Genomic DNA, 24,199 nt, shown 5'->3' with positions numbered 1-24,199 from the left:
AGCTACCAAGCCTGGTTTACAAGTCTGCTTGATCCTTAAGGATATACCCTTATTGATGAGCTAGAGCTATGGTTTGGCCACTAAAGGCACTTGAAGCTCCTGCAGAGGACCTGGATTCAGTTGCCAGCATCAGTGTGGTTGCTCACAACTGCCTGTAGCTCTTCCAGATGCCCCAATTTCTCTTCTGATACCCGTGGGCTTATGTGTGTGTGTGTGTGTGTGTGTGTGTGTATGCATATGCATATAATATTTAATATATATTTTAGAGGCACCCTGAACAAGTGATCTGAGAATTCTGTGCTTCCCAATGTGGAGTGGCCATGGAGAAGGCAGGGGCAGACTGGCTGTGCACATAGTGTGGTGACACCAGGCCTGGGTTTAAGACTGAGTTTCCACCAGAGACTGGGGAGGTGGAACCAGGCTGTGTAGTTGAAAACTGGATGTGTATTTCGTGTGTACCTGATATGGATGGAGGAGGCAGGAAGGGCAGGGGTGCTAGCTGGGTTGTGGAGTCTGTGCCTGCCTGGCCTTTCAGTGGTTGCATCCAGACAAGGTTTCTCTGTGTAGCCCTGGCTATCCTGGAACTCACTCTGTAGACCAGGCTGGCCTCGAACTCAGAAATCCACCTGCCTCTGCCTCCCAAGTGCTGGGATGAAAGGTGTGCGCCACCACCGCCCGGCTGGCTCAGTTTATTCTTTGTGTCAGATAACACTGGAACATCGTTTCTATGCAGTGTTAGCAGAGGAAGGGGCTGAGGCACCAGGACAGCTTGTGCCTGGGAATGATGGGCTCAGAGCCAGGGTTGCTACTTCCTTGAGGAAAACAGCCAAGGCTAACCTGTGAAACCCCAGTGGCCTTTACCAGGGAAATGAGGGCCACCACGTTATCTCACACTTACCAGGCAAACAGGAAGACCCTTACACTGAGTCCTGGATTTAAAGGAAGTATCACCAGAGAGCTATGGGTGTAGCTCAGCCAGCAGACTGATTGCCTAGCATGTATGATGCCCTGAGCCAGATCCTCAGAGCCAGGTGTGGTTGTGCATGCCTTGAATCTAAGCACCGAGGAGATACAGACAGGAGGTTCAAGGTCATCCTTAACACCTAGTAAACAGTGAGGGATTGAGGCCAGCCAAGAGCTCTATGAGAACCTGTAGGGGTGGGCGTGGGCTGCTGGAGAGGTGGCTCGGCAGTTCAGAGTACTGAGTTTAGTTCCCATCACCCACAGGATGGCTACAACCTTTAGTAACTGCAATACCAGAGGATCCAACACCGCCTTCTCGTCTCCATGGGTACCAGACATACATGTAGTAAACAGACAGTCATTGAGGCAGAACACCTATACACAGAAAAATAAATTAAAAATTAGTTAATTAGAAGGAAAAATCATCATTGTCTTAGTTCTTAGATGGTAGCTTTCTACAGAATTCTGTTGTGAGGGGTCTCTTTACTGGGAGTGGCATAGAACAAGATATTATTATTATTATTATTATTATTATTATTATTATTATTATTATTATTATTTCTGGGGTGGTGGCAGACAGTAGCCTGAGGACGTTATAGGAGATGGGCAGAATGGAGTATCACGCTGACTCTAATACAAGTTCAAATTTTCCTTTTCCTTCTCTTGCTTTGTGGGGAGGGGACAGAGAAGGACTTTATAGGCCAGGCTAGCCCTGAGCCATGGCCTTCCTACCCCAGGCTCCCAAGGAGTGGGATTCCAGATGCAAGCCACCATGCTCATGTCTGGCTCTCTCTTTTCCTAGTTGCTCTCCAATTTCGGGCTCAGTCTCTCTCCTGTGCCGCACTGGGACCTGACCTCTCCTCCTTTCCAGACTTTCCTCTTCGTCAGAATCCCTGAGCTCTTAGGTGTGTGCTTCGGTTTGATGCTGTTGGCTGGGTGACAGTAATGCCTAGCCTGGTGGGTTACGGAGAGGTTTAAAGTCTAAATGAATTCCAGATGAGGTGGGGCACTCCAGGGCGTGGGGCAAGGTTGTTTTGGATGGAACGTTGTAGGTGTGGGGTGAGGGGCTCTTCTTGTGGATGTAGTCTACCAGGAGAAGGTTGTCTTCAGGCAGCTATGAGGGCCTCAAAGCCCATCCCCATGGTGACACACTCCCTCCAACAAGGCCACGCCTCCTAATAGTGCCACTCTTTGGGCCAAGCACTCATACACATAAGTCTATGGGGGCCAAACCTATTCAAACCACTAGATGACAGTTTGTATGTGTCTGCCCGTGGGTATGTGCACGTGAATGCAGATGCCCACAAGGGACCTACCACCCTGGACCTCGCCATTGTGAGCCACCTGCAGTAGGTACTCAGAACTGAACTCAGGTCCTCTGCAAGAGGTGCCCTTAGCTGCTGAGCAACCTCTCCAGACCTAGGAAATACATTTTCAAAGCAAAGGAAAGCTTACTGGTAAGACTCCATCACGCAAGCCAGTAAGGGCAAGAGCGACGTGGTGGGACTTTTGCCTTGGAAATGCTGGGAGGACTCACCTCCTAAAAGCAAGGTGATGCCTGGTGAGGTCCTCTCCAGTGGCAATTTCGGGAATCATCTGCGAGTGCATTAGGTGTGATTTGGTAATTAAATTAGAGCCTGTGTGTGTGTGTGTGTGTGTGTGTGTGTGTGTGTGTGTGTGTGAAGGAAATCAAGCTTACGTTTGAATTTGATAAGAAGGTTATTTAGGGCTGGAACAGTGGCTCAGCAGTCGAGAGCACTGGCTGCTTTTTTAGAGGACCTGGCTTCAATTTCTAGCACCCACATGGTGACTCACAGCTGTCTATATAACTCCATATCCAGGGGTTGGGTGTTCTCTTCTGGTCTCCTTGGGTATCAGGCACACACTTGGTACACAAACATGGTCGCAGACAAAACAGTCACACACATAAAAATAAACAAAAACTGTAAAACGATTTTCTACTGGGGGGGCAACTGGAAAAGAGCTATGACTTCAAGTGGGGGGAAATCCTTGATGGGTAGGGATCCCAGAGACTGAGATGCAGGGACACGGTGCAATGTCCCTGGCTGTGGGGCTTAGAAAATCATTTAATCTCTCCGTAATTCCATTTCCTTTACCTGGAAACAAGATTAGTGGCTCTGTGTCTGTGCTGATTGAGGAGAGCAGCCGTACCTCAGCAAGTGGCTCAGGATAAGGAAAACGCACATGGAAAAGCCCAGGGTGACAGAAGGACAGTCTGACATCCTGCGGTGGCCATGTTAGCGTCCCTGAAAGGTCGCCGGCTCTGAAGAGGTCTGGGATTCTAGCTTGCTTTCTGATGTTGTGATAAAGGATTCTGAGCAAAAGCAGTTTGGGGAGGAAAGGGGTTTTATGGCTTCTGTGTCCTAGTCACAGGTCTATCATCGGGGGGGGGGGAGCCAGGACAAGAATTTAATCGAGAATTGAAGCAAAGGCTACAGAGGGGTGCTGCTCACAGGCTTAGTCCTCATGGCTTGCTCAGTCTGCTTTCTCACGGAACCCAAGACTGTCTGCCCAAGGCTGGATACCACTGCCTGCAGCTCAATCATTAGCCAAGAAAACACTCAAAGACATACCCACAGCCCAATCTAATGGAGGAAGTCCCTTCTCAGACAATTCTAGCTTGTGTCAAGATAGAAGAACTAACTGGGACACGTGGGGACTCAGAACTACCCCGAGCTTGTCGCAAAGCTGTGAGAGGCAGGATGGCAGTGATCTAGTGAACGTCCGGTTTGTGTGAAGCAAGGAATGTGGGCAGATGGGAAAATAGTAATGAGAGACATGGATGCTCTCCATGACATACCAAGTTCCAGAGAGACCGTGGCTTGCTGGCCCTGTGCAAATCCCTGAAAGGAACCAGATGAGTCAGAAACGGGGGGGGGGGGGCCCTGGCTTGCAGAGGGGAGGGTTCAGCCATGGCTCCTGGCTGGAAAGCACAGGTGTCTTTGGAGAATTGACCCCATCTGCTGGGAAAAGGCTGAGTGTCTGGGGAGTAGGAGAAGGGGTAGCCCTTGTCTGAAGAGGGGCCTTCACCTCATCATCCTTGGTGACTCCAGTGCAGGTTCCCCTCTTTAGCAGGCAAGTCTGGGGCTGCCCAAGGCTGGCCTCAAACTCCATGCAGCCTTGATTTCAGGTGCTAAGATTTCAGGCATGCACCACCGCCACGGCCACCTTGACACTGTATTCCCCGCATGGGGAAATACCTCCCATAGGTTCTGTGTGGCCACCAAGCTCCTCTCTAGCCCAGCTGAACCTTTTTTTTTTTTCCATTTATTTCTGAGATTACTATATGATTACACCATCTCTCCCTTCCCTCTCCCCTTGCTCTCTTGCAAATTCTTGACCTCTTTTTTCATTAATTACTATGTATGCATGCATGTACAGTCATACAGATTACTAAACACCCCTGCTCGGTCTGTACCACATTACACATACGTGCTTTCGGGGCTCATTCCTTGTTACTGGATAGCCAACTGGCGTGAGAGGCTATTCTCCCACTCCCTGCATTCCTTAGTTGCCTGTTGTCCTTTGCTTGGCCTTTTTCCTCCATGGGACTCCTCTGTCTCTGGAGTCGCAGCCCTTCCTGCGGGAGCAGCCGCTGTCCACCTTGCAGCCTGAGTGCGGAGTCTGGATTCAGTGGGTGGGGGTGGGGGTGGGGCAGCTCTCCTGCATCAGCTTTCTGTGTAACTGTAGTTCAAGCTTTGTGATTTCTGGTTCCCAGGAAGATAACTCCATGAGGAGCTCTCCCATGAACTCTGCCAGTTTCTGACTAACCAGTCAGAAACAGGATTCTCCACAGGTTCCGCACTCACAGGGAGTCTAGCACACACTGACACCAGTCCCAACGTCCTCACACACGAGGTCAGGACCTTTCTGCCTGCTTGGCCACCGCCCTAGCAGTTAGGTTACTTGCACTTGAAAACCTTCTTTCAGTTTGTTGAAGATTTCTTCCACAAGAATCATTATTTTCCATTATAAGATGTTGGGGGTGGGGGCAGCTGCTGGAGAGATGGCTCAGTGGTTAAGAGCACTGACTGCTCTTCCAGAGGTCTTGAGTTCAATTCCCAGCAACCACATGATGGCTCACAACCATCTGTAATGAGATCCGATGCCCTCTTCTGGTGTGTGCCTGACAGCTACAGTGTACTCATATAAATAAAATAAATAAATCTTTTTTTAAAAAAGATGTTAATGGAAGTTGGCCATGCTAGCTCATGCCTTTAATCCCAGCATTGGGGAGGCAGAGGCAGGCAGATCTCTGTGAGTTTGAGTCCGGGCTGGTCTAGAGAAAGTACCTGGACAGTCAGAGCTACTTAGAGAAACAAGGCCTCAAAAAAACAAAACAAAACAAAACTAAAACCAAAACCCAAAAAAACAAAAACAAAAACAAAAAAAGGCAACAAAACAATCAAATTAATCAAAAGGAAGTTCAATGGTGTCCTGTTTTGTCAACTAAGTCCCATTTTCCACTGGAAATTGACATCTGTGGATCTGACGTCTATTTAGTCCAATTTCTCTAAATTGAACTTTGCAAATAAAAAGTTTATCAGAAAGGTTTGACAGCCAGGCCTGGTAAACCCAACCCATGCATGCAATCCCTCAAGAGGTAGAGATGGGAGCTGCAAGCTCAGGCCCAGCCCAGCCCGGCCTCCATAGGGAGCTACAGGCACAGACTCGCTCACTCGCTCGTGAGGGAGGGAGGGAACCACAGGCTCAGTGCTTCTGCTAGTGTTCAATCATCAATAAAAATGTGTTGCTGGAGTTTTTTGTCCTGACACTTTCACCATTAATATTCATTACAAAGCAGGTAAATGGAACTAGCTTGCTTTTGTCTTCTTTTTAAAAGCAGGGTCTTATTTTACAGTCCTGGCTGAGAGACTCACTGTGCGTATCAGAGCAGCCCTGACTTCATAAAGATCCGCCTGCCTCTGCTTCCCAAGTGTTGGGCAAAAGGTGTGCGCCACCATAATGCCACACCCAGCTGCGTTTTCTTCCTCCCTCCCTCCCTCTCTGCTTCCTTCCCTTCCCCCCTTCTTTCCTTTATTAAAAAAGATTTATTCATTTTAATTTTTTTTCTAGCATAGAATAGAATTTATTTGGGGGCATGGGAGGGGGAGTAGAGGTGGGGGGGCCAGGAACTCATGGAGAGAGGGGTGGGAAGGGAAAGGGGAGAGAGGGAGAGAAGGGTCTGAGAGAGAGGAAAGGGTCAGAGAGACTATTCATTTTATTTTATTTGATTTGATTTTTGATTTTTTGAGACAGGGTTTCTCTGTACAGCCCTGGGTGTCCTGGAACTCACTTTGTAGACCAGGCTGGCCTTGAACTCAGAAATCTGCCTGCCTCTGTCTCCCGAGTGCTGGGATTAAAGGCGTGCGCCACCATGCCTGGCTTATTCATTTTATTTTATGTGTGAGTATTTTGCCTGCATGTGTGTGGGTGTACCACATACATCCTTGGTGCCCAAGGTCAAAAGAGGGCATTGGATCCCCTAGAGCTGTAGTTATGAATGATTGTGATGAGCCATCTCTCCAGCCCCTGCATTTCCTTCCTAAAAGAGTTCTATGAAAATGGTAAGCTGCCTGGACCCCCGCCTGCCTGCCTTTCTTCCATGGGTAGCTGAGTAGCTCATTCATTCCTGGTTGCTGACTCCATCCCAGTTCTCAGTGCGCCCTCTTCTGGTGGAGCAAAGAGCAAGGGACAGCAACACACATTGTCAGTACTGGGGGTCGGGGCGGTACTGTTTAACCCCCTACCCCCATCTTACCTGTCTCTATGAAACCCAGCCTTTCACTGTCTGGTCCAACATTTTGTTTCTCTGCCACCCCTCTCTGGCTTCAGCCTCCTTCGGGCTGCCAGCGTTTTCCTTCCCTTCTCCCCTCTGTGGATCTCCTCATTGTTCCAAAAGCTGTCCTTTGAGGCCGGCTGCTGTGTGTTCCTCTCAGCTGCCCCACCCCCACCCCGATCTAGAGGTAAGCTTATCAGAGTCTTCAATGTCACGATCATAAAGGCGCAGACAGAAACTCTTGCCCCTGCCACTCAGTGTCCCACAGGGATCAAGAAACAGAGAGAGGCCATGAACCCTCACTCCATGTGTGGCTTTAAAAGCGGCACTGAGGGTGGCCTGCTTGTGTGGGCTGAAGTTACTGGGTCTGTCTGAAGACAGAGGGATGGATGAGATTATCTCAGGAGGGCTCTGCCAGACCGAGGAGCTGGGAGCCTCCTCTCAATCATCATCAATTTAGATTTATTGGACGTCCCCCGAGGGCTTGGCACCGCACTAAATGATTCCATCCTTCAAGCCCTGAAATCCAGTTTCTGGCTTTTTAACACTGTTTAAAACACTGCACTATTGGGCTACATTTTTGTTAACATATTATGAATTGCTACAAAGTATGTTTTAAAAATTGAAACCACAGGACTTAGAAGTGAAGAAAACTCCCAAGGCCATTCCTCTGTGCATGGGAAGGTCTGAGGCACACTGGATAGAGGGTAGGGTGACAAAAGAAGAGGAGGGTTCCGTTCTGGGGCTGGGAATGGGTAGAGTTGAAGCGGGTATCTCAGAAGAGATCAAGAAGGGAATCAATGAGGGGGGAGTGCATGCACATGCTGGAAATAGCTGTTTTATTATGTTAAGTATTTATTTTTTAAGATTTATTTATTTATTTTATGTATGTGAGTACACTGTAGCTGTACAGATGGTTGTGAGCCTTCATGTGGTTGTTGGGAATTGAATTTTAGGACCTCTGCTTGCTTCAGTCAACCCTGCTCACTCAGTCCCTGCTTGCTCCAGCCCAAAGATTGATTGATTGATTGATTTTCTCCCAAGTGCTGGGATCAAAGGCATGTACCACCATTGCCTGGTTATTTATTATTATATATAAGTACACTGTAGGGCTGGTGAGATGGCTCAGTAGGTAAGAGCACCCGACTGCTCTTCAGAAGGTGCAGAGTTCAAATCCCAGCAACCACATGGTGGCTCACAACCATCCGTAACAAGATCTGATGCCCTCTTCTGGAGTGTCTGAAGACAGCTACAGTGTACTTACATATAATAAATAAATAAATCTTTATAAGTACACTGTAGCTGTCTTCAGACACACCAGAAGAGGGTGTCAGGTCTCATTACAGGTGGTTGTGAGCCACCGTGTGGTTGTGGGATTTGAACTCAGGACCTCTGGAAGAGCAGGTACCTACATGTATGTCTGTGCTCCCCGTGAATGCAGTACCCAGAAATAACAGAAGAGGGCACCAGATCCTTGGAACTATAGTTACAGATGGTTGTGAGCCACCTTGTTGATGGGTACTAGGAATAGAACCCTGATTCTCTTCAAGAGCAGCCAGGGCTCTTAACTGTTGAGCCACCTCTCCAGCCTCTAGGCCCTAAATCTCGCCATGCCTGTGTCCATGCTTGTGTCCAGGGCTGAGGTCAGGAAGGAAGTGTGGCTGATGTGTGAGTGTGGTAAGGTATATGGTCCATGTCTGCACATCCCTGGGGGCTGGTGATTTTCCTAGACAGAATGAGGCATGTGAATAGTAAGCTGCTTATGGGAAGATAAGAGGCAGTTTGGAGCCTGGCTGGCCTGCTGCAAGCTGGGGCGGGGGCAATGTGAAGATGCTGACTGCAGTGGTGGCCTCGGGGCACATGGCCTCAGAGGCAAAAGCCTCCAAGGATCCTGAGGAAAAGCAGCAGGCATGAAGGAACAGATGTAGACTCAGTGGGAGAAAACAGGTCGCTGACTAGGCCCAGTGGGAGAGGCTGCAAGAAACCAGGGCCATTCTCACCTGCCTGTTTGCCTGCCTGCAGGATGCTGTGCCTCTGTGCACGCCTTCCCTCACACAACCATCCACTGCACCCAGGATCCAGTCTGCTCTGAGCGGTGCTCTGAGCATGCCTCAGGAGCCTGAGTGTGCGATATGGAGATGAGCTGTATTACTATTCTCATGCAGTCCTGCCTTCACTGAACTCCTAAGTTACAGCGTCCTTTTGTTCTTCCTACTGGGTGGTGGGCTGTCTTTTGGATTCTTTTGTTTGTTTGTTTTGTTTGTTTGTTTGTTTGTTTGTTTGTTTGTTGAGACAGGGTTTCTCTGTGCAGCCCTGGCTGTCCTGGAACTCACTTTGTAGACCAGGCTGGTCTCGAACTCAGAAATCTGCCTGCCTCTGCCTCCTGAGTGCTGGGATTAAAGGCGTGCATCACCATGCCCGGCAGTCTTTTGGATTTCTGTTGTGTCCTTAGGCAGAAAAAAAGAAGGGAGTTTGTAAAACTTAAGCACTGAAAAAAAATATTTAAAGGAAATTACTTTGTGTGTGTGTGTGTGTATGTGTGTGTGTGTGCACTTGAGTTTGGTGTGTGCATGTGTGTGGTGTGTACACATGTGCAGTGTGTACAGGTGCTAGAATGCATGGTTCATGTAGAAGCTGTAGGTTGATGTCAGGATTTCTTCCTCAAATCAGTTCTCCATTTTATTGCCATTTTAATTACATTTTCAAGTGTGTGTGTGTGTGTGTGTGTGTGTGTGTGCATATGTGTGTGTATGTGTGTATGCATGTGTGTATGTGTGTGTATATGTGTGTATGCATGTGTGTGTGCATATGTGTGTNTGTGTGTGTGTGTGTTGAGGGAAATATTAAAAAGAATGACAAGTTCCTGGGCTATACCCTGCTTCTCTTAGCCCCGGTGGTCTTGCCGGCCAGTTCTCACCTCCTGGAGACTCTGACTCAGAGCGCCCCGGTCTCTCCACCCGGCTCACTAGGTTCCCACTGGCAGGTCGTTATCACACCAGCCCCGTGCTTCACATCCCCCACGGCCTCTGTAGTGCACCTCAGGCAAACCCACGCTTTGCCGCCGCCGTACCTTTCTCTCTTGAACCCAGTCAAACTGCTGTGTAAAGGACAACACCACACAAACTTAGTTCAGAAACAATGGTAACTCAGTCTCTGGATGCAACACTAGAATCCTGAGCTTGTCAGCCATGTTAAATCTAAACCCCGAAGCCATCTAATCCAAAGACGCTGGTAGCCATAGCTTGTCCTTCACTGTCTCCATCCATAAAGCCCCTGACTCTCTCCTGCTTCCTCTCCTCCTCCCTCCAACCCGGAAGACCCATCTACTTGCCCAGTGATTGATTCCTTTATTCATTAAATGGTTATTATTCGTTAGGTGGTCATTCAGTGGTTCACAAGAAGTCACCTGAGTGTGTAACTCTTTCCTCGTTCCAGACAACCCCTCCTGGGAAAGCAGAATTAACATCAAAATACAACAGCACCAGGGCCATCTACAACATATTGGAGTCAGGGTCTCTCGCTAAAACTAGAGCTTATTGTTTCAGTCAGACTGGTTAAGTGGTGGGCCCCAGGATCCGTCCATCTGTCTTTGTCTTACATACACCAAGGGTTACAGTGTGGGCCACCACACCTGACCAACTGTGGCTCCTTATGCTGGTGCTGCGGATCTATACTGAGTCCCTCATACTTGCACAGCAAGCATTTGCCATCCCTGAAAGCATCCGACATGCCATGTGTCCACTCATGACATCAGTGGCTATGATAAAGCCAGCGATTGATTTACCTTTAGAACTGACTGCAGATTAAAATGTTTCTACCCTGGGAAAACAGTCACCCACTAGGAGTCAAATGTCTTCCCACATTCCCTTCTCTAGTTTCTCCTCATCACCTGTCTGCCTCTGCCTCCTGCTGTTCCTTCTGGCCTTTTCTGTGCACACCATTCTCCTGAGCAGCCTGAGCAGGAAAGAGATGATAGCGTGCTAAAGTCAAGGATGAGCCAGGGGACCAGCGGGGCAAGTGACAGGCAGGGAGAAGGTGTGACCACGGATAAGGAGGTGGCAGTGCTGGGGCGGTTTAGTTAAGAACAGGAACCAAGTAGACCAGACTTGGGACCTAGTCTAGTATGCATGTCTGAGAGTCAGGATAGCGCTTGCTCTTGGGCTGTCGAGGACTCCTGGGAGACACAACCCACATCCAGCTCACACACTCCTTCTTCCTGGCACTGCAGTTGCTGTGGATAGGTACTACACTTGGTACCTGGGGGGCGGTGGTGAGCACGCAATGGGGTGGTGGGAACGTTGAGGGGCCGCTGTCATACACGGTGCCTCTCTACTTTTCCATAGTGAAGTCTGCTGGTTAAAAACCTTTTTTCCCAATTCTTTGTCTCTCCCAAACCTTTTCCCACTTCCCCTGTCTCCTTCTGACCCATCTCTTCCTCTCTGAATGTGTTTTTTCTATTGGCAATTGATCATTCCCAACCATGCTTCCACGTGCCTTTTCCAAAACACCTTCCCCTTGCCCTTCCTTCTCCATATATCTGTTCTCCACCCCACCCCTCTCTACCCCCACAGCAGAGGGGAAGGTGTACAGCTCAGATGAGGAGAAGCTAGAGCCCCCAGCAGGAGACCCAGCAGGCAGCGAGCAGGAGGAAGAGGGCTCAGGCGGTGACAGCGAGGACAGCTTCCTGGACAGTTCTGCAGGGGGCCCAGGGGCTCTTCTGGGACCTAAACCGAAGCTAAAAGGAAGCCTGGGGACTGGCGCAGAGGAGGGGACACCTGTGGCCACAGGGGTCACCACGCCTGGGGGGAAAAGCCGAAGGCGGCGTACAGCCTTCACCAGCGAGCAGCTTTTGGAGCTGGAGAAGGAGTTTCACTGCAAGAAATACCTGAGTCTGACAGAGCGCTCCCAGATTGCCCACGCCCTCAAGCTCAGTGAGGTGCAGGTGAAGATCTGGTTTCAGAACCGCCGGGCCAAGTGGAAGCGCATCAAGGCTGGCAATGTGAGCAGCCGTTCTGGGGAGCCCGTGAGAAACCCCAAGATTGTAGTGCCCATACCTGTGCACGTCAACAGGTTTGCTGTGCGCAGCCAGCACCAACAGATGGAGCAAGGAGCCCGGCCCTGACCGAGTTCCGGGGGACCGGAAGTCACAGGATCTGAACCTGTGCCTGCCCAAGACTCACTGGGTACTGCAGCCTAGAGGGGCCTGGTGAACCCAGCCCTGGGAGAGGCCAGCGTATTCCGTATTCCCGGAACACAAGACTATTCGACCTGAGACTGCTGTAGAGACCTCAGGAGTAGGGGTCTCAGGGATGCAGCGTTCATTCTGATCCGGGAGGGCTGCTGGAGCAGAAGTGGACTCCTGAGGTGGGGATATGAAATGCCCAGAGCCCAGAGGGTTCGTGGCTAAGGCCTGAGGGGGCAACTTCTGACAAGGGGGGTGGGGAGGCCCTGGTGATACCAGCCTGGGGCCATAGTTCCTTATTTATTTTGTGTAAAGTTTGTATATATGGAACTATTGTCTTTGTCTGTCTGTATCCCAAAAGGAGACTGGGAAATTGTTTCCTTGAACGTCACCCACTTTGTCCAGCCCTACTGCTTTGCTGCTTTAGCACAAGGACATGAAATGGAACTGTCATGGCCAATACAGGGGTCATCAGCAGCTCCCTCATCACTACAGTGTATTCCCACACTTCCTGTTCCCACTGGGCTACTGTATCCCCACTTCCTGTGAACAAACCTGTCTGCTTCTGGTGTCTCCTCTTTTCGAGGAGCGGCACACGTCAGGGAGAGACACACTTTAGTTTGCACTGAAGGGAGACCCCCAGTTTAGCTTGGAGGATGTGCAGGTTACCTACATAGAAGATGCTGTCTGGTCAGTGATTAAGGTGGGACAGGAAGCTCACTCTGCTACCTGAGCTAGACAGAGAGGCTTCCTTTACAGGGGCACACAGCTTCATCTCTGTCTTCCTCTTTTATATGCCAGAGCCTGGGGCAGAGGCCCTCTGCCTGTCTGTTCTTACAACTTTAGCTGTGTTTTCTCTTCTCCATTCCATTGTGAAGTTGGGCTCCCACCAGCCTCTTCCATTACAGAAAGATAGGCTGAAAGAAGCCACTGTCAGATGGCTAGGACAAGGGCGAGCCCAGGAGGGCGGAGGCAGAGATCATGGGCAGATGAGGTGAGCCCCACAACCAGGCTCTAGGGATCTGCAGAGAACCCCACTTGTGGCTGCTGTCCTGGTTAACTAGCTTTTGGGGAACAGCGTCTGTGGATTAGGGGGAAAGGAATAAAGATGAAGAAGCTATGGATAAAGCAGTTGCCGGCAAACCCACATTCCTGACGGCCTTACAGGCCACCCTCCGCACCAGTCAGCATAGCATTGTCAGCTGTTGAATGCATCAGGTGAAACTAAGGTAGCTCCATTTCTCCCAAGCAACTCTCTAGTGAGGCTGCAGATCTAGGGTAGGTTGTCTCTCTCTGGTCAGGCTTGGGAATTTAACTTGCAAATGCAGTGCAGGCCCAGCTCATTCCCAGCCAGGGTTACCTCAGAGTCAACTCTCTGCCGAGGTGGAGGTTAAACTGTTACCTCTTCAGCAGAGTTGCTGTCCAGGTCCTGAGAAACGGGAGGCAAGCAGCTAGGCAGAAACCCTGGGGGAGTGGCCAGCACCCAGGTTTCTGGCTTCCCACACAGCTGCAACAGGGCGAAGCAGAGGGAGCCAGCCCAAGCAACTTGGTTTTGGGGATTCTGGGGCTGGTCTGTCCTGTACCTACACGGAACTGCCCAGACCTGCCCTCTGTAAGGATCTTAATAATTTGAAAAGGGGAACGTGGATAAAATAAAAAATCAAATCAAATCCGGTTTCCTCTCACTGGTGTTGATCATTAACTGCAGTGCGGGTGAGTGTCCAGGCACAGCTTTCCGGCCTAGCATACGGACACCCGTTCAGGACACTTCAGAAGACGTGGCCGCTCAGCACGGTGCGTCCAGGAACAGGAAACAGATCCAACACCAAAGCTTCATCTTCCCATCCTTTATAGACTGAGAGGCATCTCTCTGGGTTTTCTTCAAGAACAAAGAGTGGGCACCAGAGTCCTTCCCCAGCTTAGCTCAGCAGGTTAAGCTTCCAAGGCTCCTGGATGCTGGAGGCAGAGAGGTGGCCCTGGGCCACCAGCGCCCTGCCCCTCCCAGCCAGCCAGTCACCCACTCCATCACCCCAGCAACACCTCCAAGCACTCCTGGATGCCGCTGAACCCCTCAACACTGGCCAGGGCAGGGTGTGGCCATCACACGGGGCACTGCTGACAGTGCGCAAGGCGAGTTTTTAGAAGTGGGCAGGGGCAGGGGCAGGGGCAAGTTACACACAGCAGGAGGCAGAGCCTGTCTCCTGTCAGGCATGCTCAGCCTGCCATTCCACACCCCTGACAAGGAAGACTGGAGGTGACCGAGAGCAGGGCCAGTAAACCCTAACAGACCCCAGGAGCAGGGCTTCAAGGGAGGCGCCTGAGCAGCTCAGGGCACTGAGGCACCAGAGGAGAAAGGAGGCCACACATACAGCCTGCTTTATTGGCTCATCATACACACACACCACGTATGTACACCAACATAAATATTCCAATGTACAAATTTTACATGGGGCTCCCAGACTGGCCCCTTGTCTTTCAGCTGGCACCCCCATCCTGTGTCCTTTCCTTCCCCACCCACCGTAGGGAAGGCTGGTGGGAGCTGTCATGAGGAGGCAGGGTTCTGGAGGAGGGAGAGGTCCTGCCCCCCTCTCCTCACAGGCACCTCCAAAGGGTTCTATCCTTTAATGGTACCATAGGGCTGAGGGCTGAACACACCCTGCTCTGGCGCAGCTCAACCCCAAACCTCTTCACCACCCTGAACCTCATCACTCCCTCTTCGCTGCACATCCCTGCTTCTCCCGTCTGTCTCCTGCGAGTCATGGAGTCCTTCTGGTCCCTCTGCCCTCTTCCTGAGCATCATAGGATACTAGGGCTGCGGTGCAGTTCTGCGGAGGGGTTGGTGCCATTGGCAGGCTCTCTGTTGGGAGTGGGTGCTAACCCACAGCCTTCCCCGGGGCACCCATGCTGGATCAAGATGTCTGCACACTCCTGGCTGCCGGCACGGCGGGCATAGGCCAGTGGGGTCAGTCCTCGGGCATCACGGCTCCTCACGTCCACCCCGTACTGCAGGAGAAAGCACATCCACAGTTGGCATGATGTGGGAGCAAACTCAGCTGTCAGAGGAGAGGAGAGGCAGCTTCTGAAGGCCGAGAAGGGGGAGAGCAGGCCGGGCCAGAAGCACCCAGACTCACCCAGATGAGCAGCTGCGTGAACACCACATTGGCCATGGCACTGGACAGGTGCAGGGCTGTCCTCCCGTCCCCGTCCCCGTATGTCTCGTTCACCTCCTCCTTGGACCCGTGGGCCAGCAGCATCACCAGCAGCCGCAGGTCATCCTCCACCACAGCCCGGAGTAACTGCTGTCCCAGTGGCACGTCTGAGCTTGGCAGTGGGGCCAAGAAGAGCTTCTGTTCATACTTGGCTCGGATCCAGCGCTCTTTTTCCTCTCTGTAAGTACAGGTCCATCAAGGCATGAGGCAAGGAAGGAAACAGTCCAAAGTGTGTGTGTGTGGAGGCAGCAAGGAGGCAGGGAGCAGGGAGGACCCCTGCAATGATGAGAATGAAGGCAGAGAAGAGGCCCAGGGACTCCAGGGCCTTCAAAGGGACAGTGGATCACAGAAACTGGGTAGTACTGAGTAAGTCGAGAGGGACTCTGAGGGAGACCCCTGGGGCCAGCGGGGTATGAGGGCATAGAGAGCAGGAGTCCAAGCAGGCCTGAGTGGCAGCTTATCAAGCTGTCTGAACTCTGCGATTGGTGGCACTGGAACAAAGCAAGTGACGGCCTGCGAGGGCCACGGCTGCCCTATCTACCACCCATTCTCCCCATCTCAGTGTGCGGGCTTGGACGCGGGATTGGCACAGTGATATGGGTTCCACGCATGCGTCTCCTGCTGGCCCCTGACCTGCGATAACAGCTCAGAAAAGGCCCTGTTGTTGTGAGGTGCCTGAGTGACAGGCACCAGCAGGGATCCCCCAGGGCCAAGCTGAGCAACAGCCTCTTAACCCTTCTAATGCTGCTACTGCCGCAGGTTCCACCCACCCCGCCATGGGGGCTGGCTGGCTCCTTCCTGGGCAGCCCTGCTTACCTGCAGGCTTCGGGGCCTGGCTTAGAGTAACCATCCAGAGCCCCCTCCCAGACACTGTTAGCCAAGGCATTGCCCATTGCAGTCATGACGGCCAGCAGTTCCGGTGGCCAGTCGTCAAGGTCCAAGGAGCGGACTCGGGACAGGTGAGCTCCCAGGTGTCGGTGGATCCCTGAACACTCGATGCACATCAGGGCACCCAGATTCAGGCTGGCCCAGTCTGGATCTAGGCGGGCAGAGGGAGAAAGATAGAGCAGGTGGTACCCCTCTGCATACTGCCCACGTCCCGTTGCCACTTGAACCCTAGACACCCAGCTCGCAGCTCTGCTGGCCTTGTACTCACTGGGAGCTTCGCAGTCGATACAGAAGCTATTGCCACGGACCGTGCGGACAGCCTGCACAGCCAGGGCTGTGTTCTGGTTCCCCAGCCGAGTCTGCCACGAGGCCGAGAGATAACAGGAGTTGATCAGTCTCAAGCCCTCTCCACTGGCTCTCCCCCAGCCAGGCTCTAGCTCTACCACCCCTGCCAACCTTGTCCTTGGCGCTGCGACATCCTTGTAGGCTGGCGAGGATCTGGGCCTGCACGCTCTGCACCCATAGTTCCCGCTCTTCTGCTGTTGAGGCCTCAAAATGCCAGGTCTGACCAGTGAGGGACACCACTACAAACTCGAAGGACTCCTCTGCCTCTGGGGAGGGAAGTGACAGTCAGGGCTCTTTGGCAGGAACACACCCAGTGACACCCACCCCATTGCCATAACGCCATCCACACCCTGCTTTGACAACACTCATCCTCCTCTTCAGAAATGCGCAAGACAAGACTGATACGAGTCCCCACCCTCCGCTTCTAACCACCTGTGGAGCCAGGAAATGGTGGGCGCTGTGCTTGGCTTCCTAAATAGTATCAGGAATGGTCACCATGAGGAGAGACATGAGTTAAAGTGTCTGGAGAAGGACGCGGCGGGTACTAGAAGGCGCATGCCGGGCAAGGAGGCGGGTGTGAGCACCATCCGTACGTGTCAGCTGCAGCCTCCTCATTTTGCAGCTCATTAAACCCAATATTCTGGACGGCGTCAGCACAGGGCTCCTGGGAGCTGGGCCCCTCCCCCACTGCCCTGGTGTAGACAGGCAAGAAGGGCAAGTGGGTGGGGGAAGAGATGTTTTCTCCAAGAACTGGAAGATGGGAACCAACAGGAACCCAAGGCCATTTGCAGTGACAAGCACAGGTGACAAGCACAGAAGCACTGTGACCCTGGGAACTGTGCCTGCCCATCAGACCCCTGAAAGACATTCAGATGTATCGTATCTATTCCCAGAGGTCCCTGGCCCTGAACAACTGCCACTGGGCAGTGTGACTTGTCAGGGCAGCTAGAGACAGACAGCTTATATGACCCTAGGGCGACAAGGACATCCCTGATCCTAAGTTCTTGCTACTTCTCGGTCCCTGCAGCCTCTCACCTCGGTGACACCACACCCTTGAAAATCTTCTCTTGCTGGGTTCCTCCTGAGGACCCGTAAGAGAATGCCTTTGCCCACATGTAAACTGGTAGCTCCTCTCTCCATCTCCCTTGTGTGAGCTTTTCTACCCCCTTGGGGTCCTGGGTCCCTAGGCCACAGTGGGCTTTGGGCCACACAACTCTGCATCATTGTCAGAGGCTCACTTGATCCACACCCATCCCCACAGCAATAAGAACAGAGATGAGAATTCGCAAGATATGTGGGGACCAAGAACCCCCCTGGGGGAGGGGGAGACAATGGAAGAATGGCGTTATGGTAACAGACACCAAGAGAAAGGCCAGAAGAACACCTTGAGTCAGAACACCTTTGCTCTCAAAAGGTTACGGAGAGCACCAGCCGCCCTATACGTGTCATGAGGTGCCTGTCACGGTCCCCTGCTCAGTGAGTCTTAGAAGAGCTGAGGTAGTGCCCTGCTGCCTTCCTTTCTTCAGGAATGACCGAAGTCAACTAAACTCGACAGGAACTGAGTAAGCAAAGAGCCCGGGGTGTCAGAGGGCTGGGCTACTTATGTCAGAAACTATTCAAACACATAAAGTGTTTCCTCTGTCTACTCTGGAAACAACCGTGCTTTTTAGGGTGCTACACCCAGGTCCCACTGCCCACCTCTGGGTCCCCCTAACCTTCAGCAGCACTGCCGGGGCCGTCTGGTCGGGGGGGTCCCAGTGCTCTTTTTCCTGCGGTGCTTCTTCCGGTTGAAGTGGGGAGATGGGGGAGGCTCCAGCCTGGGGCTGGAACTGAGTGACTCAGCTGGGCCACTGGCTGGTGAGGGGAGAGGTGGACAAGTGTGGGAGGAGGGAGGAGAGCTGGGCCCAGAGTGTGAGGATGGCCAGGGGCTACCCAGGCCTCCCAGCCCCAAAGCTTCCTGCCCTGGAGGAGTTGGAGACTTAGCAGAGGGAGGCGAGTGCTTCTGCAACCTGAAGGGGCGGAAGGCCCAGGGAGCTCACAGGGAGCTCAAGCCGCAGCTCCGCACCAAATTTATCCTCAATCACACTCCCCGCTCCTCACAATTAATAGCAGAATTAGAAACAATCAGGGAGCTGCCTAATTACTGTCAATTAGAGCACGCTAATCAAGCTCGCTCCCACACCCCGCCCGCCCGGCGCTCACCACTAAATGTCAAACTTCATTAGAGGCAGACACACTCCCTCCCTCCCTGACTAACTCCTTCCAGACTCAACAGAGGGGCTTCACCATGCCAGACGGGTCATGGGTCCATGACCTAAGCGGATGGCCCCTGGCCCCTGAAGGTGGCCTTGGTCTTAGATAGGGACATGTAGTGGGTATATGTTTGTGTGTGTCTATGAGAGGCCCCTGAGAGAAAAATCAAAAGTACCCCTGAGTTGGGGGGTTTAGGGGGATGGGCAAACAGAGCAGAAAGGGTCTATGGCCAAAAAGTTATGGGCTGGGGGAGATGAGATTTGGGAAGAGCACAGGAAATGGTGCATGAGAGGTAGGCCACACCCAATCAAGGGAGCAGGACCCTCTCCACAATGGGAGGCCAGTGATGCCCCAGACTAGGCTCTCACTGCTTACTGTGTACAGCCTGGAGCCTCTATCTATTCTGCTCTCCCTGTCCTCCTGCCGAGAGGCTGATGAGCCGACTGCACGGGGGGCTGATGGGGATACAGCAGAGCCACCAGCAATGCTTGGGAACCAGGAAGGAGGTACAAAGGACAAGCCCGGAATCCTGGCTTAGGGTCCAGACCTAGGCCTGGGGCCAGAGAAGCTGGTAAACTGGATGGATGCTGAAGAAGGGACTGAGCCCAAGGTATCTAGCCGTGCATCACAGTACCAGGAAAAAGCCCTGAAGGATTCTGCTGGGCCCTCCCCATCAGTCTCCCAGGCTCCTGGGCATCTGGGCTCCCTCTCTCTGTTGCTTAAGCAGATGCCAGAAGAGGTGGGAAGCGGCTGAGCAGCCACTCACCAGGGTGCTGCACGCTGGCAGGCAGGGCAGCTGCCTCACTCCGTTGGTCAGTGCTGGAAACCGAACAGGAGCGCTGGTGCAGCCCCTCAGGGTGTGAGCCAGCCCAGGCTGAGCTGTGAAGGTGCTCAGAATGCAGGGATGTGCTGCTGGTCGAGTGGGGGGCACCTGGGGGAGGGGAAGGATCAGGCTGGGAGGAGGGGCAGGTGGGGGCTGCACAGAGATAGCTAAACAGGTTACAGGGCAGGACCTGAGTTAACCCCAGCAGGACAGTGCCCGGGAAGGAGGGCCTGGTCTTCACTGGGGTGTGCCAAGGTCTCCTGCAGACTCCACGAGGGAAGGAGACTTCTAGCCTTCACACTCTCCTTTATCCATGACCATGAAGACCACACCCATCCCTATGAGTGTGAGCTGGGAAAGGCAGGGCCTTGGGTATCACAAGAGGTCTCCTGGCTGAGGCCGAGTGCCACTCCCCTCAATCCTACTCTACCTAGGTCCCTGCATCTAACATCTCAGTCCACATATGTCATTTGCTTTGCCTCAGCTTTGCTGCCATTCTGAAGAGAAATAAGTGTATCAAATTCAAGTAATTATGTCTAATTAGTATTAGTAATTATCCTGTTGGGCTGGAGAAAATTAATCTTTCGTTTCCCATCAGGGAAGCATGGTGGAGCCAAGGGGAATGAATCGAAGGCTTGCGGAGTCCAAGGCTGGGCAGGCGCAGCCCACCGTGGGCTGGGAAGATGAGCACTCAGCTCTCTGACCTCACCTAGGGCCCAGCCAGAGGCCTTCTGTGTAGTCTGGAGCAGATGTGGGCCTCAGAGCCCGTGTCACTTCCAGGGACGAGGGACCTTAATTTCCTTCACCTTCTTCAGTGTCCCCAAGACAGGGTGGTGATGAGGTCGGGAAGAAAGCGCCAGAGGACCTGAGAAGCTCTGGTGTGGAGACTGCTGACCAGCCAAAGCGGGAGGAAGCTGGCAGTGGCAGCCTAGGGGAGATGCTAAGCAGAAGGCCTTGCAGCCAGTGGGCAAGTGAACGTGGATTTCTGGATGCTCACAGAAGCAGGGAGCTGAGCAGCTGCAGGAGGGGAGGGAGGGAGGCCACATGATGCAGAAGCCCTCAAGAGTAGCCCCGCAGGCAGGGAGGAGTCTGACAGCACTGTGTATTAGCTGTAACACCTGCAATGGCTGGACACAGTAAGTGCCAGTGACCTGCACTTGGCCTTCACCCGGTTTCAGCTGCTGTCCTCAGGCCTCGGGCCTCTCCTAGCTCTCCCCAAACCTTTGAGGCTTCTTGCTTTTCCCCTTACTTCCTCCTAGCCCCTCACTATGCCTCCTAGATTCCAGGTAGGACTCCCCACCCTGCTCCTTGCCCCAACCAAAGGCATCATAGGCCCAACTTCCTCCCCAAGCCCCCCAACCCAAAACCCTGAGGGAGGGAAAGTGCTTTCCCTTTTCTTTGTTAATTCTCCCCTCATTACGCCTGCAATCCCACAATCAGTGTGCACTGTAATTGTCGAATTTGATGCTAATGATTAATGAATTAAACATGGAGCCATCAATTAGTCCTCCGAGGATAATTCTGCATAAAGCAGCGGATAATGTAATTACAGTAACAAAGATAATGAGATGTTAACATCGCCCGGTGAGCGAGAGACATGTGAGTGTGCATGAGGGTCGGTGTCAGCGTGCGGCAGCAGGGACTCGTGCTTGCGAAGCATCATCCATGTGTTTCTATGTGTGGGTGCTGTAATTACAGGAGCAAGCTGCTGGGGCCCCCTCCCGCACGCCACGGTGGCATCCTAGGTGGGCCCAGGATGGGATGGGACAGCCAGAGGCATCTTGTGCCCCCCATTTTTGGGAGACATCCCAGGTTTCCTCTCACTACCCATCTTCGAGGAAAGGTCTGCTTTTTTGGCCACTTTACTCCCTCCTGTGGTACCAGTACAAGAAACCTGAGGTTCCCACCTAGGGCTGAGGTTGGCCACATAGGCTCCCTGCACGGAACTCTGGAGGAGCTCTGCGGCTCAGCGCTGAGGACAGTGTAGGAGTCATTCTTTTTGCCACGCAGGCCGGGCTCATGCGTGTTACCTCCCAGGTGGACTGCATCTCCCTTGGCCTGCTTTCCTGGGGTACACCTCCAGAGCTCCCCATTCTTAGCTCAGGTACAGTACGATCCCAGACACCTGACATACAGTACGGTCTTATAGACACATTAATGGACTCGCCAGAACTGTTGTTTCCTCATGAAGCTGGAGACTAGTTTGCACAGTGCTGCTGTGGCCCTGGTACCTGGTTCTGAGACATCTGCTATACTGGCACAGATCAATTGATGCAGCCAGACCCCTTTTTGCACCTTTCCCCACACCTCCAGCCCACTCAGAATGACCAACCACATAAGGTGCTTCGTCTCAAACAAAGAGCACTCTTAGAGGGTAGGAACACAGTTCAGCAATGCTAGTGTGGTCAGGCTCTGGGTTCAAATCCCACCATTACCTACAATGAACAAGTTTTTACTTTTGGGTCTTCCTGTCAAGTTCACGGGACTGAGTATCCTTAGGCACATCCGTGTTTTCTCTGTGTCTATGACACCCCCAGCCCCTCGGACCCCCCACCCCCCACTCCTAGGCAAGGCAGCAATCTCAGTAAAATCCACATTGCTGTGAGTGGGCCTCTGTGGCAAGGCACAGGCTCAGCACTGGTAAGACACCTAAGACCTGAGCAGAAGCCTCAGGGACTAACATTGTAGGACAGCCAGGACACTGAGCCTTCAAGAAGGGCCCAGGAGCCCCGGGAGGGCTGAGGAGCAAAGACACTGACTGAGCGAAGGGAGGGAAAGAGGGCCAGGAGGATGAACAGCTCTAGGACCTGGGGGCAGACGGCCTTCCCTGAGAACACTGTTACACACAAAGGTAAGAGTTGAGCAGGGGACCTGAAGACGGCTCAGTAATTAGATGTCAGATTGCCAACACCCACATCAGATTCACAACTGCCTGTAACTCTAGCCCTAGGAGGATCTACAAACACCTGTACACATACACTCACATACACTCACACTCATATACACTCATGCACAGACACACACACACCACAGACATAATAAAAGAATATAGACAGACAAGCTGCCCAGACACAACTGTCAACCTCTGGTTCCCGCCTCTCCATTCTCCACGGTGTAGTGCTTTCTGTGCGGAGACCTTGCACGCACCACAGACCTGAGATGGTTTCCTGATGCTGCCAGGCGACTCTTCTCCTCTCCTGTGGTGAGCTGAGCTGTTGGCCTACCTTAGCTAAAAATGCAGGGAGATAGTCTGAGGATCACTAGCTGTCCCCACGCCTTAGCCCCACCTGATAGCCAAGGCTACCTCAACAAACTCCACTAGGTCTGCATCTTGGCCATGACTCCTGGTGGAGAGGATTCTCAAGTTGACCTTGGCTGGTGAGCACGTATGACGCCCTGACGCCCAGGCTCAGAAGCAGCCTGCCCTGCTAGACCCATGCACAGCCACTGCCCCAATCTCCAAAACTTCCCACACTCTCCACCACAGCAGCCACCTTACCCGTGGCCCCACCCAGCTGTGTGTTACTCCGCTCCATTGCCAACCCGTTGGCACGGGGACTGGTGCCTGGGGCTGTAGTAGGTGTGGCTCGGGGCAGACGCTTCCCTGGCACTTTCACTGTCGTCCGTAGGAGGTCGATCTCTTTGCCGTGGATGTTTTGCATGTAATCCTAAAGGTGCACAGACGACAGAAGGTGCTTTAGAGCAGGCTCTCCTCAGCAGCTCTTCTCAGGCCAGCACTGACTGCCCTTCACTGTCTAGGCCTCTTCTCTGCTAACTGGGGGACAGTTATCAGGGAAGGTGTTTAGTCTCAGAAAGCAAACCACTGAAGCCAAACAAATCTCCAAGTTTGGATTTCGCTCAAGTCTCCACAGTGCCCAGAGGGGTGGAACTCAGCTAGGAGGACAGAGGAAGAGCAGACAAAGGCTCTGGAAGCAAACACTTAGGCCAGAGGCATTAGCAGAGATGGCTTAGGTGGTAAAGAGAGGGTCTGCAGAGAGTACCCACGTGGCTGTGGGATCCCAGGCTCCCAGGAAGCGCCTATCACAAGCTACCATCCACACCGGGGTACTGGGAGCCATCAGCCCGTGGCACAGTCCTAAGAAACAGTTTGTTGAACAGTTTCTGACCAGTCCTTGGTTCTCTTTGGTGGACTTGGGAGTATATCATCAGTAGAATGTCATTTGCCTATCCCTGGGTTGTGTGTTAAGTACAATATGTCTACATTCATATGTCAGTACATTTCAAATCCCAACCAGCTGAGTGAGGAGTTTCCAGGTTCATCTCAAACTCATGGCAATCCTCCTGTCTCAGTCTTCAGAGTGTTCTTTGCCGTATGTTGGAGATGAAGACACTGAGGCTTAGGAATGTTAATCTACCCAAGGTCACAGTGGAGCTGGACCACGCCCCAAGGCTGTCCTTCCCGGGGACACCCTCGCCAGCTTTGACTTGCCTGCAAGCTATAGCCCCAAGTCTACAGAGCCTCTGTCCTGGCACCCTAGTGAAAGCCCAAACCGCCTGGGAGCCGGGCTTCCTGCCCCGCCCTCCCATCCTCACCCAGCCCTCCGATGGCTCCAGCCTCTCCATCTCAGTACTATTTGACAGAAAGTCCCTCTTTGGTCAAATAACTTTCTGAGAGAAGAATCTAGGCTTGTATTCATCAGGTATAAAGTCAGAGCTTTCATGAAAGCTCGTGAAAATCTTGCATAAGCCCTTTGCCTATACACAGACCCCCAAAG

At 52.5% G+C, this 24,199-nt stretch overlaps 2 protein-coding genes across 4 annotated transcripts in view; one reads left to right on the top strand and one right to left on the bottom strand.

The window, feature by feature from the left end:
- Positions 1-12,056, top strand: part of Gbx1 (gastrulation brain homeobox 1) — a 22,833-nt gene extending 10,777 nt beyond the window's left edge. The window contains exon 2 of the mRNA XM_021191652.1: positions 11,335-12,056. Coding sequence (XP_021047311.1) covers positions 11,335-11,885 — 551 coding nt within the window. The 3' untranslated portion in view covers positions 11,886-12,056. The remainder of the gene's footprint in view (positions 1-11,334) is intronic.
- Positions 12,057-14,303: 2,247 nt separating this feature from the next.
- Positions 14,304-24,199, bottom strand: part of Agap3 (ArfGAP with GTPase domain, ankyrin repeat and PH domain 3) — a 50,275-nt gene continuing 40,379 nt past the window's right edge. For all 3 annotated transcript variants that reach the window (XM_029534402.1, XM_029534405.1, XM_029534411.1), the window contains 6 exons: positions 22,963-23,131; positions 16,499-16,653; positions 16,311-16,401; positions 15,971-16,193; positions 15,077-15,332; positions 14,304-14,948 (listed from right to left, as the gene is read on the bottom strand). In XM_029534402.1, coding sequence (XP_029390262.1) covers positions 14,742-14,948; positions 15,077-15,332; positions 15,971-16,193; positions 16,311-16,401; positions 16,499-16,653; positions 22,963-23,131 — 1,101 coding nt within the window. In that variant the 3' untranslated portion in view covers positions 14,304-14,741. The remainder of the gene's footprint in view (positions 14,949-15,076; positions 15,333-15,970; positions 16,194-16,310; positions 16,402-16,498; positions 16,654-22,962; positions 23,132-24,199) is intronic.

This window comes from Mus pahari, chromosome 2, assembly GCF_900095145.1.
Source record: "Mus pahari chromosome 2, PAHARI_EIJ_v1.1, whole genome shotgun sequence".
In the NCBI taxonomy this organism is placed as follows: Eukaryota; Metazoa; Chordata; class Mammalia; order Rodentia; family Muridae; genus Mus; species Mus pahari.
The sequence above is the reverse complement of the archived record's forward strand: the minus strand, read 5'-3'. Positions and strand labels throughout refer to the sequence as shown.